Source organism: Phoca vitulina, unplaced genomic scaffold (genome assembly GCF_004348235.1).
Source record: "Phoca vitulina isolate PV1807 unplaced genomic scaffold, GSC_HSeal_1.0 scaffold63, whole genome shotgun sequence".
NCBI lineage: Eukaryota > Metazoa > Chordata > Mammalia > Carnivora > Phocidae > Phoca > Phoca vitulina.
The window spans coordinates 4867571-4887053 of record NW_022589766.1 but is presented as its reverse complement, the minus strand read 5'-3'; the positions used below and the strand labels follow the sequence as shown (position 1 = coordinate 4887053).

The window sequence follows — 19483 nt, the reverse complement described above, 5'->3', positions numbered from 1 at the left end:
ATTTTTCTCTTAATAAAAGGAATTAAACACTGAGCTGAGAAGTCTGCATTTGGCCAAGTGGGGGGACCAGTATAGGGGCCCAGGGTCTGTGAGCCCTCTGAGGTTGGCAAACTCAGCACCAGCTGGGCCCCTCCGGCTCTTCCCCTTTGGATAGCCTCGTGGCCCAGGGTTCAGGGAGGGCTTAAGGCACTGGGCCACCTGCCCAGGCTGCCCACGGGAAGAGCCTCACACTGTACCAGGTGGAAACGGGGACCCCAAAAGCTCACCAAAAGGGTCCTGCAGGCCCAAGGACAGTCTGAAGGCTTAAGAGCGCAGGGCACGTGGGAGGCTCAGTTGCTTAGCAGCCAATTCTTGATCTCAGCTCAGGGCTTGATCTCAGGTTAGGAGTTTAAGCCCCGCCTTGGGCTCCACACCGGCCCTGCAGGAGCCCCAAAAGCTCCAGCCTCCACTCATAGACCACCCGTTGCCCCCAAAAGCAAGAAGTGAGTCCCATGCCACTGGCCTAAGCTCAGTCCCACAGTGACAGGCCTGTTCTACCACGGTCTGAGGTGGGGACAAAGTCTCCTCATGACATGAGGTGGGGTCAAGGGCCAGTAGCTCAGGGGACCTGAGCTCTTTGAAGAGATTCAGCCACAACTCTTTAGAGACTTTAATCATGACGGCAGGATACAGGTAACCGCTCGGCCTTCTTTTGACAGGCCCCATCACGGCAGCTCTGGCAAGTCCAGGGTGGCCCCAGGCAGGTGCCCGGGTGACACGTGCCAGCACCACACGCACCGTAACACGGCAGCCTTCCGAGGCCCGGCTCTATTTTGTGGGTACCCGGAACACCTGAGTTGGTGGAACTTGCAGTTCAGAGTTTATCTGGAAAAGAAAGAGTCCAGCTCATCACCTTTTCCCCGGGGCCCTCCCTCTTCATGGCCTCGGGGGGGCAGGTGCTCGTGTGGGCTCTCCTCAGGGCTCCGGCCCTCGGCAAGCACTCGCTCCCCACGCGCGTCCGGGCGCTGGGAAAGCCCGCAGTCCGCCTTCCTTCGGAAGAGAAGTCCCACGGCTTTGGGTCGGCCTGTGCTCCAGCCAGCTAACCTCTGGTGACCTTCCGAACCTCTGCCCTGAGCCACTCTCTTAAACCCCCCGTCTCCCTGCACCTGTCCAGCCCTGCCCTCCCCGCACCTCCCCATCCCCCTGTGCGCGGCAGCACGGACGAAAGCGTGGGCCACACAGCCCTCGTGTCCGTCACACCAAGGCTCACCACATCCTCTGTTCGGCTGTGGCCTGGGGCCCGCGACCACGGCAGGGCCACACTCCCCGTTCCTGGGCTTGTGGCTGGCCTCGGTCACCTCTCCCACACACAGCGGGTGACGGAGGGCCTACCCTCAGCCCGGTGTGTCGAGGCCCACGGCCTCAGCGCCACGTGAAGGAGTCCACACTAGGGGAGCCGAGTCAGCAACTGTGCGACGAATGGATTCGAACCTTCGGAGCAGAGACGGTGGGACTTCTTCTCCCGCAGGCCATGGCGGAGTTGCCCCAACCATCACTGGAGTGATCAAGAGTGGGGGCCAGGGACTATCTGTCCCACTTGGAGCTTCCTCTCGCCATGTCATATCCCAGGCCGGACAACCTGGCCGGCAGAGTGGGAAGAGCCCAGGGCTCTGGGCACGTCACAGGGTCTCCCAGTTTTGATTCTCCTTTTTGGGAGAATCGCCTGTGCCCTATCGACTTCACAGAGGGGTTAGGAGCAAAGACGAAATTTCATGAGGAAGGGCCCTGTGGCCTGTGACGTCATCACAGCCTTCGGCCCTGCTTCCGAGGACGGTCCAGCAAGGAGCGGGCACCAAAGACCACGGCATCCGAGGGGCGCTATTACAGCCCAGATGTCCAGGAGGACGCTTCAGGCAATGTCCACTCCCTTGCCCGGTCATTCTGTCCCAACCTGAGGTACGACTGTTGATATTTTATGTCACATCTCAACGCTCCCTTGCTTCTAGTGAGGGAAGAGACTCATTTCCTAAGAGCAGCCCCACTGCCTCCCCCAGCCTCCTGCCTACCCTCGTCGGAGCCTCCCTGTCACCCACCTTGGAATCTAGATACTTTTGAAGCAGCATCTGGAGCTCTGTGTTCTGCTGCTCCAGCGAGTTGTTTTCTATCAGCAGCTTGGCCCTCTGGGTCAGGATGAGGCTTTGGGCAGAAAAATCAGTTAGAGGCTCACTGGATCCTCCTCCATTCTCCGCCAAGGAGGGGCCAGGATCTCTGGGTTTCTGTTCTGGTTGGAGGGGAAGAGGAGCCCAGAAGCCTCGCCCCCCAGCGCAAGCTGCCTGCCCTGAACGAACCGGGCGGGCAGGAACAGAGCAGGAGGGCAGGGCCGCAGGGCCAGCCACCCAACGCCCCAGGCCCCTTCGGCGGGAGCTTTCCTTCCAAAGGCAGCTTTTCTCTCCAAACCAGGGAGGTGGCAAATGTGGCCACGGCAAGCAGGGTCCTTCCCCACCGCCTGTCTGCACAATGACATGCGGGCTTACTGGTATTTCCCCAGGGCTGTGTACAGAGCGTCCCAGAGGCTCTGCGCGGAGTCAGGGATAACCGTGGTCAGGGCCTCCCAATACTCAGAGTCCTTCGAGTTATCCCGCACATACTTCAACTTCACTGGTGCCCGAGAGTCCCTGAAGGTTAAGAGCAAATGTCGCATCATCTCCACCTGCCCCCCCCGGGCCCCCACGCAGTGGCAGCCACAGAGCCCGCCCCTCACAGACTCTCGCTTTCCCACCGGACACCTCCCCACTCAGCTATGCCAGTCTATCGGTTTCTGGCAGATTCTCTGAAAGGGCACACGACTATCATCAATGTTCCCGGTTCCTGGTGCCATTGTCGCCTTTGTGACAGCACCCCTGGAGTTCTATCCCCCCCTTCTCCCGGCCAGTTTACCTCACCGGCCTTCCAGGCCGCTACTATGTCCATTTCTTTCACTAATGCGTCTAAAACCCCTCTCAGAATTCGGCTGCCGTCAAGGAGCCTTGAGCCAGGATATCACCACCTCCACCAGGACGAAGCCCCCGGCTGCTCTCCTGCATCCAGCACCACCCCCCTCCCTGCCACCAAAGGGATCTTTCTAAAATGCAAGCCTAAGCGTGGCTCCCCTACTGCTCCAGACCATGTTCTGGCTCCGGTCCACTCAGGGGTAAAGACAAAGGTCTTGGGCACAGCGGACAAGGCTCTCCGAGATCTCCCCCCCCCCCCCACCGGCCACACTTCCCACGAAGACCCTGACACCAGCCACACCTCTTGAACACACCCGTCCCCGCGCTGTGACACCTGAAATGGCCCTTCCCCCACTTATCCACCTAGCAAAACCCAGTTTGGGTGCCTGAAGCCCTCGGACATGCCAGATGGGGTGGCCACGGCCTCCCCGGAGCAACAGGACACCTCGTTATGCTCTGGCCATCGTCCTGCTCACAAGCTGCGACCTCCACAGGGCACAGCAGACCCCGTGACTGACCGCTGAATGAATGATGCATGAGAAAATGCAAATCGCTTCTACACCCACTCCTTCCCTTCGCGTCCACGGATTCCTCCAGCCCTCCCCCACCACCCTTTCCTCCCCCTTCCCCAGCCTCTGCACACACGAGCATCTGCTTGGCCTCCACCTTCCCTGAGCCCTCCAGCACACCTGGGTTTCTTTAGACCCATGACAAAGGCCTCCAGAATCTTGAGGACATCGTTGGGATGGATGAGCCTGGGAGAAGGGGGGGCCTCCTTCTCTTCCGGCTCCCCTTCCACGAGGCTTTCCTCTTTCTGTCCCTCGAGGTCTGGCTGCTCTCCTGGCTCTAGCGCTGACAACAGGCTTGTTTGCTCCTGCGGGGGTGACAGATGCCAGGGGTTGAGCTGGAGAAAGGCGTAAGGGTGACTGTGGATCGGGGGCACAGAGCAAGCATGAGTGTCTGAAGACAGGCAGATAGAGAAAAAGTGGAGAAAAGTTTACAGAAAGTTACAGAAAAGATGCCAAGAGACACATTTACAGGAACGAAGAAATGGTGAAAGAGTGGAAGAGAAGGGGGATAGGATCAGGGAGAAGCACACGGGGGGCTTCAAAACAGTGATAATCTTCTATTTCTAAATCGGGGCTCATAGGTGTTCATTTTATTGATATTCCTAAAGCTGACACTATATATCTTTTTGAATCAAAAATCACAAATTACATTTTAATTTTTTAATTAAAAAAAGTCTTCCTCCTACTCCTGTCTCATAGTCCAGTTCACCTCCCATAGGGAAACCAACGTCATCAATGTCTTAGGCATCCTTCCAAAGAAATCCTCTGTCCATACAAGCAACACCTTCCCTCCCGTTTTCACACGAATGATACTCTACCGCGGACACAGTTCGGCACTTCGTGTTTTTCACATACCAATAAACCTTAGAGAGATTTTCACGTAAAAAATATGTAAAGAACTGCTTTGGTCTTTTTCTTACTGGTGCATAGTATCCCACTGTGTTGATGCCCCACTGATGAGGTAATCGATCCTTTCATGATGGAATTAGAGGTTATTTTCAACCTTCTCCCATTTCAAGCGGCGTGGAAACCAATGAGCTACAATAAACACTTTCATCGTGTTGAGACATGGCTGCAGGAAGAATTGCAGGGGCCAGGGCATACGGTGTTGTCACCCACACTGCACGCGGTGACAATGGGCTCTCACAGCAGTGACAGGAGCGGGTCTGGTTCCCACGCCTGGGCCGTCAGCATGTGCTATCGAACTCGCAGAGTCTTGCCCATGTGACAGGTGCAGATGGAATTTGGAACAGTATTTGCACTTCTCTTATCATAAGAAGCCTGGTTATCTTTTCTTGTGTTTAAAAGTTATTCGTATTGCCTCTTGTAGGAGATTTTTGTTCATATCCCTTGTCCTATCCATTGAGTTGTTGGTCTTTTTCTTATTGGTTTATATGAGTTCTTTGTATATTAAGGAAATGGGCCCTTAACTGTGATATGAGTTAAAAATATTCCCCCCCCCAAATGTCATCTGTATCTTAACTTTGCTTATAGTGATTTTTGCCCCACACGGTTGGGGGTTTTTTTGTTTTTTGTTTTTTTAATGTAGTCAGATAGATCCTATTTTTCCCCCTTTACAGCTTCTGGGTTTTGTTCACCCAGCCAATTCTTTTCGGAAGCATATGAGGATACTCACCCTGGAGCCAGCAATACGAAACGTATTTTTTAATTTAAGTTTTTAATTTTTAAATTAAAACTTTAGGGCGCCTGGGTGGCTCAGTCGTTAAGCGTCTGCCTTCGGCTCAGGTCATGATCCCGGAGTCCCGGGATCGAGTCCCACATCGGGCTCCCTGCTCGGCAGGAGGCCGGCTTCTCCCTCTCCCACTCCCTCTGCTTGTGTTCCTGCTCTCACTATCTCTCTCTCTGTCAAATAAATAAATAAAATCTTAAAAAAATAAAATAAATAAAATAAATAAAATAAATTAAAACTTTATAATATTTTTAACATGATGGCTTCTTCAGAAGAGTTCATTACAATCAAGATGGGTATTACAGATGGGCCCTGCTTTGCAGGAAAGTGGTGAGGATCAAAATATTCAGAGCTTGGTGGGCCCAGGGCTCCTAGGGGCTGAAGCCTGGCTTTGAGGAAGGGCCCAGGAAAAGACACTTTGGGCCTTAGTGTGAGAACAGCCTCCCATCCCCAGCCATTCTTTCCCTTGCAAGTAGAAAAAGTAATAGTATGGGAAATGCTAAGTTAGCGATCTCTGACAGAAAACCCTCACTATTTCTCCAGAAGTATAACAGAAAGGCAGCAATGCCCTCTGGGGGCTTCCAGAATTTCAAATGCTCTCTTTTTTATTGCATTTCACATTACCTGACTGGAGGGTGAATGATAAACTCGGTATTTGAGGAAGAAATTCACCAGTTTATACAAGTCGTCCTCACTTTCAATTCCAAGGGCCTGGGGGAAAATAGGAGAATTGCTCAAACACCACAGCAAGAAGTCCACCGGCTACCAGAGTTACCAGACCCTCAGCTCCTAAGAGCAGGAGGTTTGGCTGTTCCCCCGAACACCCCCAGCACCTGCCATGGCCCAGAGTGAGGCCACTCAACACCAGGGAAGCACAGTGAGATCACATCCGAGCAGAGAAAGAATGCTCAGAGTCAGGAAGAGCTCTGTACAGGCCTGGGGGATATGAGAACGCTAGAGGAGGCTGGACACACATCCAAGTTTAGGGGTGCAGGGGAGAACCTACAGTCTGAGAGCCAGGCCGTGAGAGAGAAGCTGGTAGAGGAAGGGTCAGGGCTGGGAGACTTGGTGGCCAATTTGGGGCATGGAGAACGAGGAAAGGGAAGGAGGTGACAGCAAGCCCAGGGAAGCCTGGGAGACCTGTATCTCTTCCCACGGCCAAGGCAATGTTGGAAAAACAGAGGAGGCTGGCATAGAATGAGGCCCCCACCCCATCAACTCAGCCCAGTGGGACTCACTGAGAAAATGGCGTCCAACCTCAGCAGATAGCATTCGTTCTTCTCCAGGGGAAGGAGAAGGCTCAGCAGCTTGCTCTCTATGAGGAAACCCTGGGAAGGAAGATGACATCTCTAGTCAGAGACAGGTTTCAGAAATGAGTGCTGGGTCTGCAGCCTACGTCTGTGTAACTATCAGCGATGACTCCAGGGATGAGACTTTGGGCAGCAGGACCCCAGAGGAAGTCCTTCCTGGGATGCCTGAGAGCCCTTCCCGGACACAAAGCCAATACTCATGGACGAAGGGTGCTGGCTCACCTCACCCACAAGCCCCTGGGCAAACGGCTAAGTTCCCCAGAGCCGCCCAGACCTGCTCCAGTCACAGATTCCTGCCCGCGCAACGTCACTTCGCTCAGAGACTAGCCCTCCAATATCCGTAGACCAGGGCGGCAGGCACCGAGCTGGGGGAGAGGGAGGGAGGCATGGCGGGGGGTGGGCACACCGTATCCCGACACAGTGCATAGGAAGTGGGGGGCGGGTGGGGACACCGGGTGCCCGGCACCCACTCTGAGCTGGGAAGGCCTGGGGGAGGGCAGCAAGCCTGCGGGTGGGTGGGGGGAGCACCTGCCTACTGCCTCTTTCAGCAGGAGCCGCCCTCGGGGACAAGAGCCAGCTCTTGGCCCCAGAAAACTGTCCCACGGGGATGGGAAGCTGCCAGTCCCAGCTACACCTCTTTGACTCATCTCAGAAATGCAGGATCATGCACCAGTCATGTTCCTGGAACACCTCAACTCCTAGCTGAGCCACCTCCAACACCCCTTACACGAGATCCGGTGGGTCTTGCTAATATTCAGTATACAGCATTCCAAAGCCTAACACACCCCGAGAAATCACAGACTGAGCTCCCGGGGTAAGGCCACGTCAGCTGTGGCCACACTCCTCGGCAGGTGGGGTCACAGAGGGGAGACTGGTGCCCCTTCTCTTGCAGACTCAGCCTCTTTTTTTTTTTTTTTTTTTTTAATTAGCAGGAGCGGGGGGCCAACTTGGCCCACCCCTTGCTGACCCACTAAGGGAGGACCCGTTGGCCCGCCGGGGGCAGCTCTGAGGCCGGGCCTCTCGCGAACCAGCCCAGCCCTGCGGCTCAGTGCCTGAGCCCTCCTGCCTGGCCGGGCCAGCCTGGCCGCAGCCGCACGGGAGAAGCCAGCGCAGGGAGCCACCAGCCAGGAGTCCCTCCGGCGCAGCCCCACGCGGCCGGCCTCACCGACTCGTCACACAGGAGCATCAGGATCTTTCTGGTAGTTTTCGGGGAAATTTGCTTCGGCAGGTCGAGGTAAGACTCTGCTTCCGAGGCGGCCTCCTCGGTCCCCTCCTCTTCTGCAGATGGGGCAGAGAGAAGAGAGAGTGGGAGAGAAAAGGGAGATCGTTGCTTGGCTTGGTTGACTTTGAGCAACAAACGGCTTTCCTTGAGAAAATTTACCTGTTAAAAAGCCTCTTTAAGGCCCTATGGAGTCTCCTTAGCTGAAGAAAGCCTAGTATGTGGCAAAAACAGGGAGGCTGGGGGTTGGATATGAGACTAGCGGGAGAATTCTGCCATTCTACAATGCTTCGCTGTTCTAACTTTCATCTCCCTGCCAACATCATACTCAAAATCCAGCCACGACCAGGAAGCGGAAGGGAGAGTATGAACCTATTTATTCTCACTTTGGAGAACAATCTAGAACGTCTGCTAGGTGGTTTCTAAACCAGCAGCAGCCCAGAAGTAGCCAACTAAACCGTGGTCCAAGTGGTGGCCTGACTTCTCAGCAAGAACTGGTAGCTAATAGCAAGAGCCAAACATTTTAATTAAAATTAGAAATTTAAAAATGTTTTATACTATATATACCTCATCTGAAAATAGTCACAAAAAATCATTGTCCTACCAGGTTTTACTAGTTGTTCAAAAGATAAAGTGAGATCATGTAAATGAAGATATTTTGGAAAAGTACAAGATACCATCTTGCTGGTGGAAAGCAAAATGGTCCCATCCGTACGGAGCAATATCCAGCAAAACTACAGAGGCATTTACCCTTTGATCCAGCAGTCCCACGTTTAAGGATCTATCCCAACAATTCGCCAGGAAAAATATGCAGACACAAACGCACAGAGCTATTTGCTGCAGCAATGTTTGTAAGAGCAAAAACAAACAAACAAAAACCCGGAAATATCCCAAGCGGCCACCAACAGAACACCATCTGAATAAGTTACAGCTCAGCCACACAACGGAATACCAAATAAAAACGGCATGAAGAATGTGTCTTCTTACTACTATAGACGGACCTCCAAGATGCTTTGTAAGTGAAAAAAGCAAGATGGAGAAAAGCATATGCTCTCATTTAAAAAGTGGGTCTAGGGCGCCTGGATGGTTAAGCGTCTGCCTTCAGCTCAGGTCGTGATCCCAGAGTCCTGGGATCGAGCCCCCACTTGGGCTCCCTGCTCAGCGGGAAGCCTGTTTCTCCCTCTCTCTCTGCTCTTCCCCCCCACTCGTGCTCTCTCGTCACTCTCTCTCTCAAATAAATAAAATCTTTAAAAAAAATTACAAATAAATAAAATAAAAGACACCAATCTGGGGACGGGGTTGGTGGTGGCTGCGTGACTCAGTTGAGCATCTGACTCTCGGTTTCGGCTCAAGTCATGATCTCAGGGTTGTGAGACTGAGCCCCATGTCCAGCTCCGTGCTCAGCACAGGGTCTGCTTGTCCCTCTCCCTCTGCTCCTCCTCCAGCTCTCTCTCTCAAATAAATAAACAAAATATTTTTAAAAATAAATAATAAAATAAATAAAGAATAAAAGACAGCAATCTGTCTGTACATCTCTAGTGGAATGTGTGCTAAGAGTAAAAAGAACTTCAAAAAAGTTTAAACAATTTTTAGTAATCATTTGTTAGTGGTAGGTTGATGTTTTATTCTGCAAGTGTTCTGTGGTTGTGGGAAAAGCAATAAGTAATTATTTTGGAGTGACTGTGCACCAAGATTTTCAAGGTAGGAGAAAGGAGATATACTTTGATAAAGTTAAGCAAAAATTCTGGCATCCTGATGATTAGGAAGTGTCAGGATGAACACATGATATATTTTATGCTGAAAATGTAATTCTACACCCTATGCTCATCCACTAGGAAGGCCTAGAAATTGACCCATCCCAAACAATGAGCACTCCGGCTCCCAGACTATGGTTTTGAAATACCATTCCCTTTAAAAGGACCAGGTCTCCTCGACCTTGAGAAATGGCTGATTACAGACTTGAAGCAGGAAACATATAATGTTAGACTGGAAATCTGGTCATTCTGGAAAGCCAGGACGCTATCAACGACTACTGAGGTTGTGTCAAAAGGACCCAGAAGCCAACATGAAGAGACTCCCACTGGCCAAAGATGGGACAATGTGAGTAGCAGTAAGGGTAATAAGTGCAGTAAACCGAAACACATCAAATTTGTTTAAATCTAATGTGTTCATAAGGATATTTATTTATTTGTTTATTTATTTATTTATTTGACAGAGAGACAGAGTGCGCGGGGTTTGGGGGGGGCAGAGGGGGGAGGGAGAGAGAGAAGCTCAAGCAGACTCCAAGCTGAGCACAGAGCCCCATGTGGGGCTCAATCTCACGACACTGAGATCACCACCTGAGCTGAAACCAAAAGTCAGATGCTTAACCAACTGCACCACCCAGGTGACCAATGATATTTATTTTATAAAACGTTACTGGTCACCTTTGGAAGATGCTAGAGACCCAGGCCCATTTATTTTGAAAACTAGTAAATAGAGAAAGAACAGCATCTATCCTGCCTTTCCTATACGAACTGTGTCTCGGGGTAACATTTAGCTAATAAGGGAAAATTCTCTTTTCAGAAGTGTTCCAGCTAATAAATGAAGACATATGATAGAATTTAGAATATTGCCATTTTGCAACCCCTAAGGCAATTAGTGGATCTTAGACAATGACTACCAACGGTTGCTCGCCTCCCGAAGAGAGAGACAAACTGCCATTAGTTTATCCCAGTGGAGGTACACAACAATGTATTCAGCAAAACTAAACTAAGTCTGAATCTGATCAAGCTTCTAGATTGAACTACCAGATTATAATAACAGGGAAGGGGGTAAAGCTATCAATTAAATTAGAGATTTAAAAGCCACAACTATGGACCTTCCAGCCACGAGACCTCCTCCCCCTTCTCCGGACTTCAGTTTGCTCATCTTTGAAATGAATGGGTTGACCTGATGGTCTGACAGGCCCCCAGCTCTGGGGCTCTAGGACTCTAGGATGCCATTCCAGTCACCTGCTTGCATCAGCACCTCTTCTACTATCTGTGTGGCAGACTTCTGCGGCTGCTGAGATATAGGTCCCACATTCCTCAGGAACCAGAAATCAGGTGCCGTCCAGGGGAGCCCCAGATGATGGGTATGAATGATCCTGTCTACATCAAAGGCTCTGCTTATCAGATCCTTTGCCTCCTCCTCATTCATTAGCCAAATCTCCCGAAACTGCTTGTCATCAATGAGAGCAAAGTGCCTGTGAAGGAGAGTTGATCAGCATGGCCAGCAGACCCCAGGGCCTGGCCAGGGTCCCCTCCATGAGCAGTAGGGCGAGCAAGGAGGTGGAGCTGGGGTGCATCCCGGTCCCGGGTCGCTGGCCCTCGCCTATGACAGACTGGAGGTGGTCCCCACACGTCTCAAGAAAAGGCAGGGGACATGAGAGTAAAGGGACGGGGAAGACAGCACAAAGGACTCTTTGTGCCTGGGCCCACCTCTATCTAGGGCACGTGCCTTGGGACCCAGGTCCCTAAAATACCGCATGGCTTTCTGTAGCTCCTTGAATTGCGTCACAAGGCGTTTGTAGTCGGAGGTCAGCGACTGGTTCTCCTCCTGAAACTGCTTGATCTGTTTGGCGTATTTCGATCTCAGATTGTTGAGGGTATCATGCAGGCTGCCGGGCAGAGGGGACAAAGTTCATCTGCAGCTGAACAGAAGCTGTGGTGTCTGTTCCCCTCAGCGACTTCACACAACTCGACAGCCCCCAGGGCCAGAGTTGTGCAGGTGCAGAAAACCCTCCCATTTATTCCCAAACCCAGCGGCTCCGACTGTGATTGAGGAAACGAAGGCCACAGGAGGTAAGGGGATCGTCCAGGACTAAACTCATTTACATCGGTCCAGAAGCCCTGACCCACTGAGGGGCAGTCTCCTACTCAGGACTGTGACTGAATCCTCCCCCAATGCGCCACCTCACATCTTTAAAGGGCACATCTCAACTATTTCACTGCCATGATTTGGATGTTCATTTCCTGTCTAAAACAAGAGAAATAGAAACGGAAAACTTAAAACTCCACACCACAAGTGTGTGAGATATGAGCCCTCCATCCTCAGGGAGCCGATACTGTTCATGAGTCCGATAGTTCATTCATGCACTCCCTCATTCATCAAACATGGAAGGTCTCTTGCCAGGGGTATGTTTGACTACAGCGATGAATACAAGGATATGTTCGAACAGAAGGCACGATCAGTCGAGCCAGAGGCAAAGACACACTCATCACAGTGGAGCGTGGAAGTGCTGGGGGGTGGGGGGCACTTTACACAGGATACCGGCGAGCCCAGAGCTGAGGCATGGAACTTACCCTCCAGGGGAGTGGCCGAAGGTTCCAGCACAGTGAGGGACAGTGATAGCCTGGCCAATGGTCCTGTGAGCCCAGGCATGTCACAGCTCCCCATCCCACTGCTCTGGGAACTCTCTCTGTGCATGGAAACTTGCCTCATGAAATATACACGGCAGGCATGGCTCTTAGACCCAGGACCATACGTCAGACTTCAAACCCGTGAAGAGGTGTCTTATGTCCGTGCCCCATTTACATAGGAAGACAGACTCTGAAGGCCTACATATTTTCAGTTTAAAAATTCTAAAGATAGGGGCAGTTGGGTGGCTCGTTGGTTAAGTGTCCAACTCTTGGTTTCGGCCAGGTCATGATCTCAGGATCCTGGAATCAAGCCCCGCATCGGACTCTGTGCTCAGTGCAGAGCCTGCCTGTCCCTCTCCCTCTGCTCCTTGTCCCCCCTCCACCCCACTTGTGCTCTGTCTAAAATAAATAAATAAAATCTTTAAAAAAAAATTCTAAAGATAAAATTTTCCCTCTTAAGCATTATTCTGAAATAAGCATAGGGTCCCTAAACACTCAAACATCCATCCTTTGTGTTTTCAGCCTTAATAAAATGCAAAAATCACTTAGGCTCTGATAAAAACCAGTATCTAATTCATTTTCTTTTTTTTTTTTAAGATTTTATTTATTTATTTGACAGAGAGAGACAGCAAGAGAGGGAACACAAGCAGGGGGAGTGGGAGAGGGAGAAGCAGGCTTCCCGCGGAGCAGGGAGCCCGATGCGGGGCTCGAACCCAGGACCCCGCGATCATGACCTGAGCCGAAGGCAGACGCTTAATGACTGAGCCACCCAGGCGCCCCTCTAATTCATTTTCTTAACTACAACATTCTAGGAGATTTTCCACATATAGGTGGAAAAAATTTTATTAAGAAAAAAAAAATTATTAAGTAGCCATCCCAAAGTATTTTTCCCCATGTCGCTTAGCAAAGGGGTTTCTATGTGTCATCTAACCATAGAAGCTAATAAAACAGAAATCAACTCCAGGTGCATGCTGCAGGTCTGGGCAAGGTAGCAAGAGAGGAGGTAGACAGGATGGGTGGCTGCAAGAGGAGGCTCAACAAAATGTCCCGTCCTTCGTGACTGGCTAGAAGCTAGAGATAGAGGGGACGGTGGCGGGGGGGGGGGGGCGGATGATGGGAAGACTGGGAGGGTAGGCAAGTCGGGTTTCAAAACTTGTCCCTTGGCAGCGACAGCAACTCTCCAAGCTGAAATATCTTTTGGCAGTCCCAGATAAAGTGAGGAGGTGAGTTCAGGATTAGGGATATGTAGCTGGGAGTCATCGAGAAAGAGGTCATTATTCAGGGGCCCCTGGGTGGCTCAGTCATTAAGCGTCTGCCTTTGGCTCAGGTCATGATCCCAAGGTCCTGGGACTGAGTTCCGAGTCAGGCTCCCTGCTCAGCGGGGAGCCTGCTTCTCCCTTTCCCCACCTCCCCCCACTCATGTTCTCTCTCTCAAATAAATAAAAAAAATATTTTTAAAAAAATATCAGGTCATATTCAAAGCCATGAGACTGGTGTAGAGGGTGGATGGAATAAAAATATAAAGCAAAGGGGTAAGATGCTTTCTAGAATACCTAATCAGGCAAGAGAAAGCAGAACCACCAAAGGAAACCAATTAGGAATACACTGAGAAAGAAGAACAAATATTTTAGAGTCATAAAAGCCAAAGGAGAAAAATTCTGAGATTCGGTGCCAGTAACAATAGGATGAGACCTGAGGAAGAGCCGTGGTTGTTTGGCTAGAAGGACACCACTGGTCACCTACAGAGGGAAGTGGTTGTCCAATTCTGGGGTCAGAGGTTAAATTATGAGTGTTGGAGGTGAGGGGAGGGGCTGGTGGCGAGAGGAAAATGGCCAAGCAAGCAAGAAGAGAAACAGTTAGCCTTACCCAGGAGCAAAAGGGTCGGCTGAAGGGTTTTTTAGGACAAGGGAAACTGTGTGTGCTTGAAGTCAGTGGGTAGAGCCAGGGAAGGGAAGGGATGGTGGGGATGATGCCACTCATCTTTCTGCCCTTGGGATCAAACCCAAGGTCTGTCTCACATACCTCTGCCCCCCTCCCGTCCTACCAACCTCCCCTCTCCCACAGTGCAGTCTCTTTCATCAAACGTGGAACTTTCGTCTTCCTACTTCCTTGTCTTCAGCCCTGCCCTTCATTCCTGGCTCTGGCACCATCTACCCTGGAGCCCTAACTCCTTTTTACCAATTCACAGCCTTCCCCCCTTCACTATTTCACTTCTTTAGGAAGGCTTCCCAGAGAACTCCTCTCAAACTATACAGATTTGTGGCTGTCATAGATAGATGGAGAGAGGGAGAGAGAGAAAGGAGAGATCTGGAAAGAGACACACTACACACTTAATCTCTGGTGGTAGGAATATGGTGTTTTTATGGGGTTTTTTAAAGATTTTATTTATTTATTTATTTATTTATTTATTTATTTATTTATTCATTTGACAGAGAGAATGAGAGAGCAAGCACAAGCAGGGGGAGAGGCAGAGGGAGAGGGAGAAGCAGACTCCCCACCAAGCAGGGAGCCCAACATGGGGCTCAATCCCAGGACCCTGAGATCATGACCTGAGCCGAAGGCAGACGCTTAACTGACTGAGCCACCCGGGCGCCCCTGTTTTTATGTTTTTATCTTACTTTCACGTGTGGTACTTCCTGCTTCTCTAAAATGCACAGTACTGCTTCTGTAATAACAAGTGGAGAACTTATCCTACAGAGAGCTCTGCGCATCTGCAGAGTGAGACCCTGGCATGAGTACCTACACTGGTATCATTTGCAGTAGCAAAAGATTAGAAGCAATCTAAATGTCCATCCACAGGGACATTAAATCACGTGAAAGCTCTTTATGAACTGATATGGAAACATTCAAGACACAGAAAAGTGTGTATAGAATGCTATCATTTGGTCTAAAAACAGAGGGGGTGGTGAGAGTATTTATCTGTGCTTGCTTATATGTGGTTAAAGAAATTCTGGAAGAAACAAAAGAAAAGAACAATTCTTACAGAGGTGGGAAAGAGGAGCCACACAAAATGGGGAGTGGGAGACGGACTTTTGCTGTACATTCTTTCATGGGGGAGGTGGTGGAGCAGTTGAAAGTATTATCTTTTCCCCAAAAACTCTTTTAATAAGACTTGGTTATATTGTTAACAGCTTGCACTCCTCCAGAAGGGGAGAGTTCCTCCCCATCCCCATTTTCAGCACAGAAGGGCTCACGTTCTGCATGCTCGCTTACCGATTGATCTTCCTCTTCTGCTGGGATTTGATCACTGTGCTCTCTTCGTCTCTCTTCTTCAGCACCTGGAAGTTGTACTCCAACTTCTCTTGGTTTAGCTGGTAAGTTGCTTTCATCTGCTGAAGCTGTTGCTCAAGAACCTAAAGTTTAAAAAATAGTAGGGGCGCCTGGGTGGCTCAGTCCTTAAGCGTCTGCCTTCGGCTCAGGTCATGATCCCAGGGTCCTGGGATCGAGCCCCGCATCGGGCTCCCTGCTCCGCGGGAAGCCTGCTTCTCCCTCTCCCACTTCCCTGGCTTGTGTTCCCTCTCTCGCTGTGTCTCTCTCTGTCAAATAAATAAATAAAATCTTTTTAAAATAAATAAATAATAAAAAATAAAAAATAATAATACTCACTGGCCCTGGTATCACTGGTTGTACCTGAGGGTCCCCGATTCTTTGTTCTGGAGTCATGTCAGAGGAACTGGAGTGACAAGTGCCTCCACCTGAATTCTTAGAAAATCTGTTATTAGAGGCAAATGAAAGGCCAACCAGAAAAAAAATATCCATCATTCAGGCACCTGGGTGGCTCGGTTGGTTAAGGGTCTGTCTTCGGCTCTGGTCATGATCTCGTGGTCCTGGGATCAAGTCCCACATCAGGCTCCCTGCTCAGTGGGGAGTCTGCTTCTCCCTCTCCCTCTCCCTCTGTGCTCTCCCTCTCTCTCTCTCAAATAAATAAATGAAATCTTTAAAAAATATATCCATCATTCGACTGCAAGCTTAAAGCCTGTGTCACTCTGACAGTTAAAAAAAAAAAAAAAAATGTCAAGAGCAAGACAAGGCTAGAGGCAGGGCAAATAAAGGCAAGCTTGCTCCGGCCTTTCCTGAGTGGAAATGCAGGAACAGAGGATGTAATTAAGTGTGATCAGAGCTTGACAAGCAGGGACATGTGACATGTGGCACTCAATCAAGCCTCCTTCCCCCGTCTCCTTCCACGCTGCTACAGAGCCTTGCCATGGAATCAACTTAGGAAGTGAGTCCAGACAGCGTCCCCTCCCAGCTCTGGACCATCCTCAAGGAGGGTAACTGGCCAGGAGGTGATGCGGAGGAGAACAAAGGCGCTGGCATGGATAACTGAGAGAATTAGTCAAGAGTACCCTGTTTAACTATCCCAGAGAGTTCTAAATCTCCATTATGGGCAGGTATCTCACAATGATTTATGCCCCTGTGCTCCAAAGGAAACCAGCCCCGGACATCGGGAAGACTCAATACAAAGTCCAATAGAAAAGCTCCTTGCTGGATGGAGATAACCTGGGAAGGTACGAACACTCTCCGGAGTTGCTCTGATTTGGAACGACAGTGAGTGGCTGAGACCCCAAGTGCCTGGTGTTTGCTCTGATGACGTCCAGGGACCTCCTTTTTCTCGTAGCCTTGCAATAAGCCCCTATCACTAAGACAGCATTTCCCAAACTTATTTGGCCACAGAACAGTTTTTACATTTATAAGGAAGTGAGACCATGTGAGTTACAAATGCAAGCTCTAGCCCTTTAGTGTTCACGTAAATTTCATCCCTGAAGGCAGATTATTAGATAATACTAACTATGGAAACCGACTCTCTCTTTATCCTACATAATACATCTTGAAAGGAAAAAAAAAAATCACTGACTCACTTTTTTTGTTAGTTTTGTGAAACCACCACTCGTACCTCACCTAGCTGAACACAGTTCACAAAACTCTGAACTGAAGTAATTAGGCCATGTCTTTTTCTTTGTGACCTGAAAGAACTCACATATGAGCTGATTTTATAGGCAAAACAACAAACAAAGAAACTCTGTCACCTGCCGGTTCTAATTTGCATTTCTTTGCTTGCGCTTGTGGTTCATTATTTATTAGCCGATTTGATTTTCTCTTGTGGAGCGCACCTGCTCGTGCTCTTTGCTAGAATATGTTCCTAGGAGACTGATGCACGGAAGGACTAGCAATGCAAGATGCACTGTGGGCTTTCCATCTCTAGGGGCTCACGGATCAGCCGCTCCGTCACCCCAGCTCTGGTCCAAGACCTCTGCCGCCTCCAGTCGCAATGCCCTTTGGGAGTTCCTCTCAGTGCTGTCAATGAACTTGCAGAACTAACAGTCTCGTAGTCTCACCCAGCAGAGTCTACAGCAGGTGGCTGCATGAATTACGTGACTCATTTGTTTTCAACACCTTCTGCTCGAGATAATTTGGGTACCGGTGACTCTTGTCAATTATTTCAGGGTTTAGTCTCAACATATAGCCGTTCTTGGTTGTCATATGTTGAAAATAGTTTTATATTTTAAAATTGTAACTGATTTTGTTAACTGTCTGCGCTTATTCTTCAATTACCGAAGATACTGTCGCGAAGCTGTACTTTATGTTCCCAAGACTAATGGGGAAACATCGTGTTTGGGTTTTGTGAATAATTTATAAAGATTATTCCTGCGTCAGTACAAGCCTCTCCACGGCCGCTTTCCATGCCACCTCTTGCCCCACAAGCTCCAGAAAACCAACTGCCATCGTCACCCCAGGTAGAATGGAAATTTGAAACAGCCATTCCCCTGGTCCCGTGGGCTGACCTCAGAGATCCCACCGGGCCTCTGCACCTCCACTCTCAGGAACTGTGCCTTGTTTATCTTGGCACTTTGCATAATGTAAGTTCACGGTATTTGTTAAATAAGTAACTTGTATTTGATTTTTGTGATTAATGTTCTGGTATTAAAGGTAACAGTCCCTGAAGTTGAACTAAACCATTTTACAATTTTAAAAGCACAAGTAGGACCTAAAGGAAAAAGCATTTGTTTCCTGCCTCAAGAACGAGGTGTTTCTAGTAGTGTTGTTTTGGGGCGGCAGGCGGGTGTGGTAAAATCCTTCTCAAGTGCATAATGTTTACAGGCTTTTTTTTTTTTTTTTGCTCATTAATACTGTCACCTTACTGTCAGTAAGCACTCGGAAAGTACACACTCTCTTTCTTACTTCTTGTACTTTACCCATCAAACCAAATCTATGTGTTTTGGATCCTTCGGATTTTTGCGATTTGCAAAAATTTTAGTTGTATATTTTAGAACTGATACAGTGCTATGAATTACTTAGGAAGAGCAAATTTGATGTTGAGCTGTGTGCTGTATCTTCTTGACAAAAATCGATGCTATCTGACTTTACTGTCTAGTGAAAGTACACCTACGTGGCATTATGATCAAGTTCGATCTACTAAAATACCCCACATATGGCAATATGGTAATCCCTGATTAGATTATCTGTTCCTAGTTAAAGGGTAATGTGGGACAGTATACTCCTGCTTTCCATGCTAACACGGGAAAGAACCACTGTGCACAGGAACTGCACACAATTCCCCGCGCTGAATCTCTCCGCCTGCCTGCCTCCCACATACCCACACTCCACAGGTCGTCCAACTGGACAGGGGAAGCCAGGAGACGCGGGTGTCCCAGGCTCTCTGCCTCTCCATCCCTCACCTCCCTAGTCTTCCATCACCCCTTACCCACAAAATCTCCCCACGTCCCAGAATTTTTTGACTTTGTTCAAGCATTTGAGGATTAGATTAAGAATGTGAGGTTCAGGGGCGCCTGGGTGGCTCAGTCATTAAGCGTCTGCCTTCGGCTCAGGTCATGATCCCAGAGTCCTGGGATCGAGCCCCGCATCGGGCTCCCTGCTCTGCGGGAAGCCTGTTCTCCCTCTCCCATTCCCCCTGCTTGTATTCCCTCTCTCGCTGTGTCTCTCTCTGTCAAATAAATAAATAAAATCTTTAAAAAAAAAAAAGAATGTGAGGTTCTACTCCTACAACTCAATAGCAAATAATAATAATAATAATAATAAACTACCTGATTAGAAGACATACAAATGGCCAATAGGTTTGTGAAAGGTGCTCAACGTCACTTCTTATCAGGGAAATGCAAATCAAAGCTATAATGAGATATCACTTCACACCTCTTAGGATAGCCCTTGTCAAAAAACCAATGACGACAAGTGCTGGCAAGGATATGGAACAGGAAAGCTCGTGCACCGTTGGTGGGAATGCGAACTGGTGCAGCCACCCTGGAAACAATATGGAGGTTCCTCAAAAGATAAAAAATAGAGCTACCATTTGATCCAATAATCCCACTTCTGGATATAGATCCAAAG

General features: G+C 49.4%; 1 protein-coding gene across 3 annotated transcripts in view; it reads right to left on the bottom strand.

The window, feature by feature from the left end:
* Positions 1-663: 663 nt before the first annotated feature.
* Positions 664-19483, bottom strand: part of DRC1 (dynein regulatory complex subunit 1) — a 41780-nt gene continuing 22960 nt past the window's right edge. For 2 of the 3 annotated variants that reach the window (XM_032391623.1, XM_032391626.1), the window contains 9 exons: positions 15353-15492; positions 11263-11397; positions 10751-10983; positions 7704-7816; positions 6467-6556; positions 5853-5939; positions 3659-3843; positions 2514-2654; positions 1195-2175 (listed from right to left, as the gene is read on the bottom strand). In XM_032391623.1, the coding sequence (XP_032247514.1) occupies positions 1965-2175; positions 2514-2654; positions 3659-3843; positions 5853-5939; positions 6467-6556; positions 7704-7816; positions 10751-10983; positions 11263-11397; positions 15353-15492 (1335 nt within the window). In that variant the 3' untranslated portion in view covers positions 1195-1964. Of the gene's footprint in view, positions 865-1194; positions 2176-2513; positions 2655-3658; positions 3844-5852; positions 5940-6466; positions 6557-7703; positions 7817-10750; positions 10984-11262; positions 11398-15352; positions 15493-19483 lie in introns of those variants that run through there. The other variant, XM_032391625.1, reaches the window with a different exon arrangement.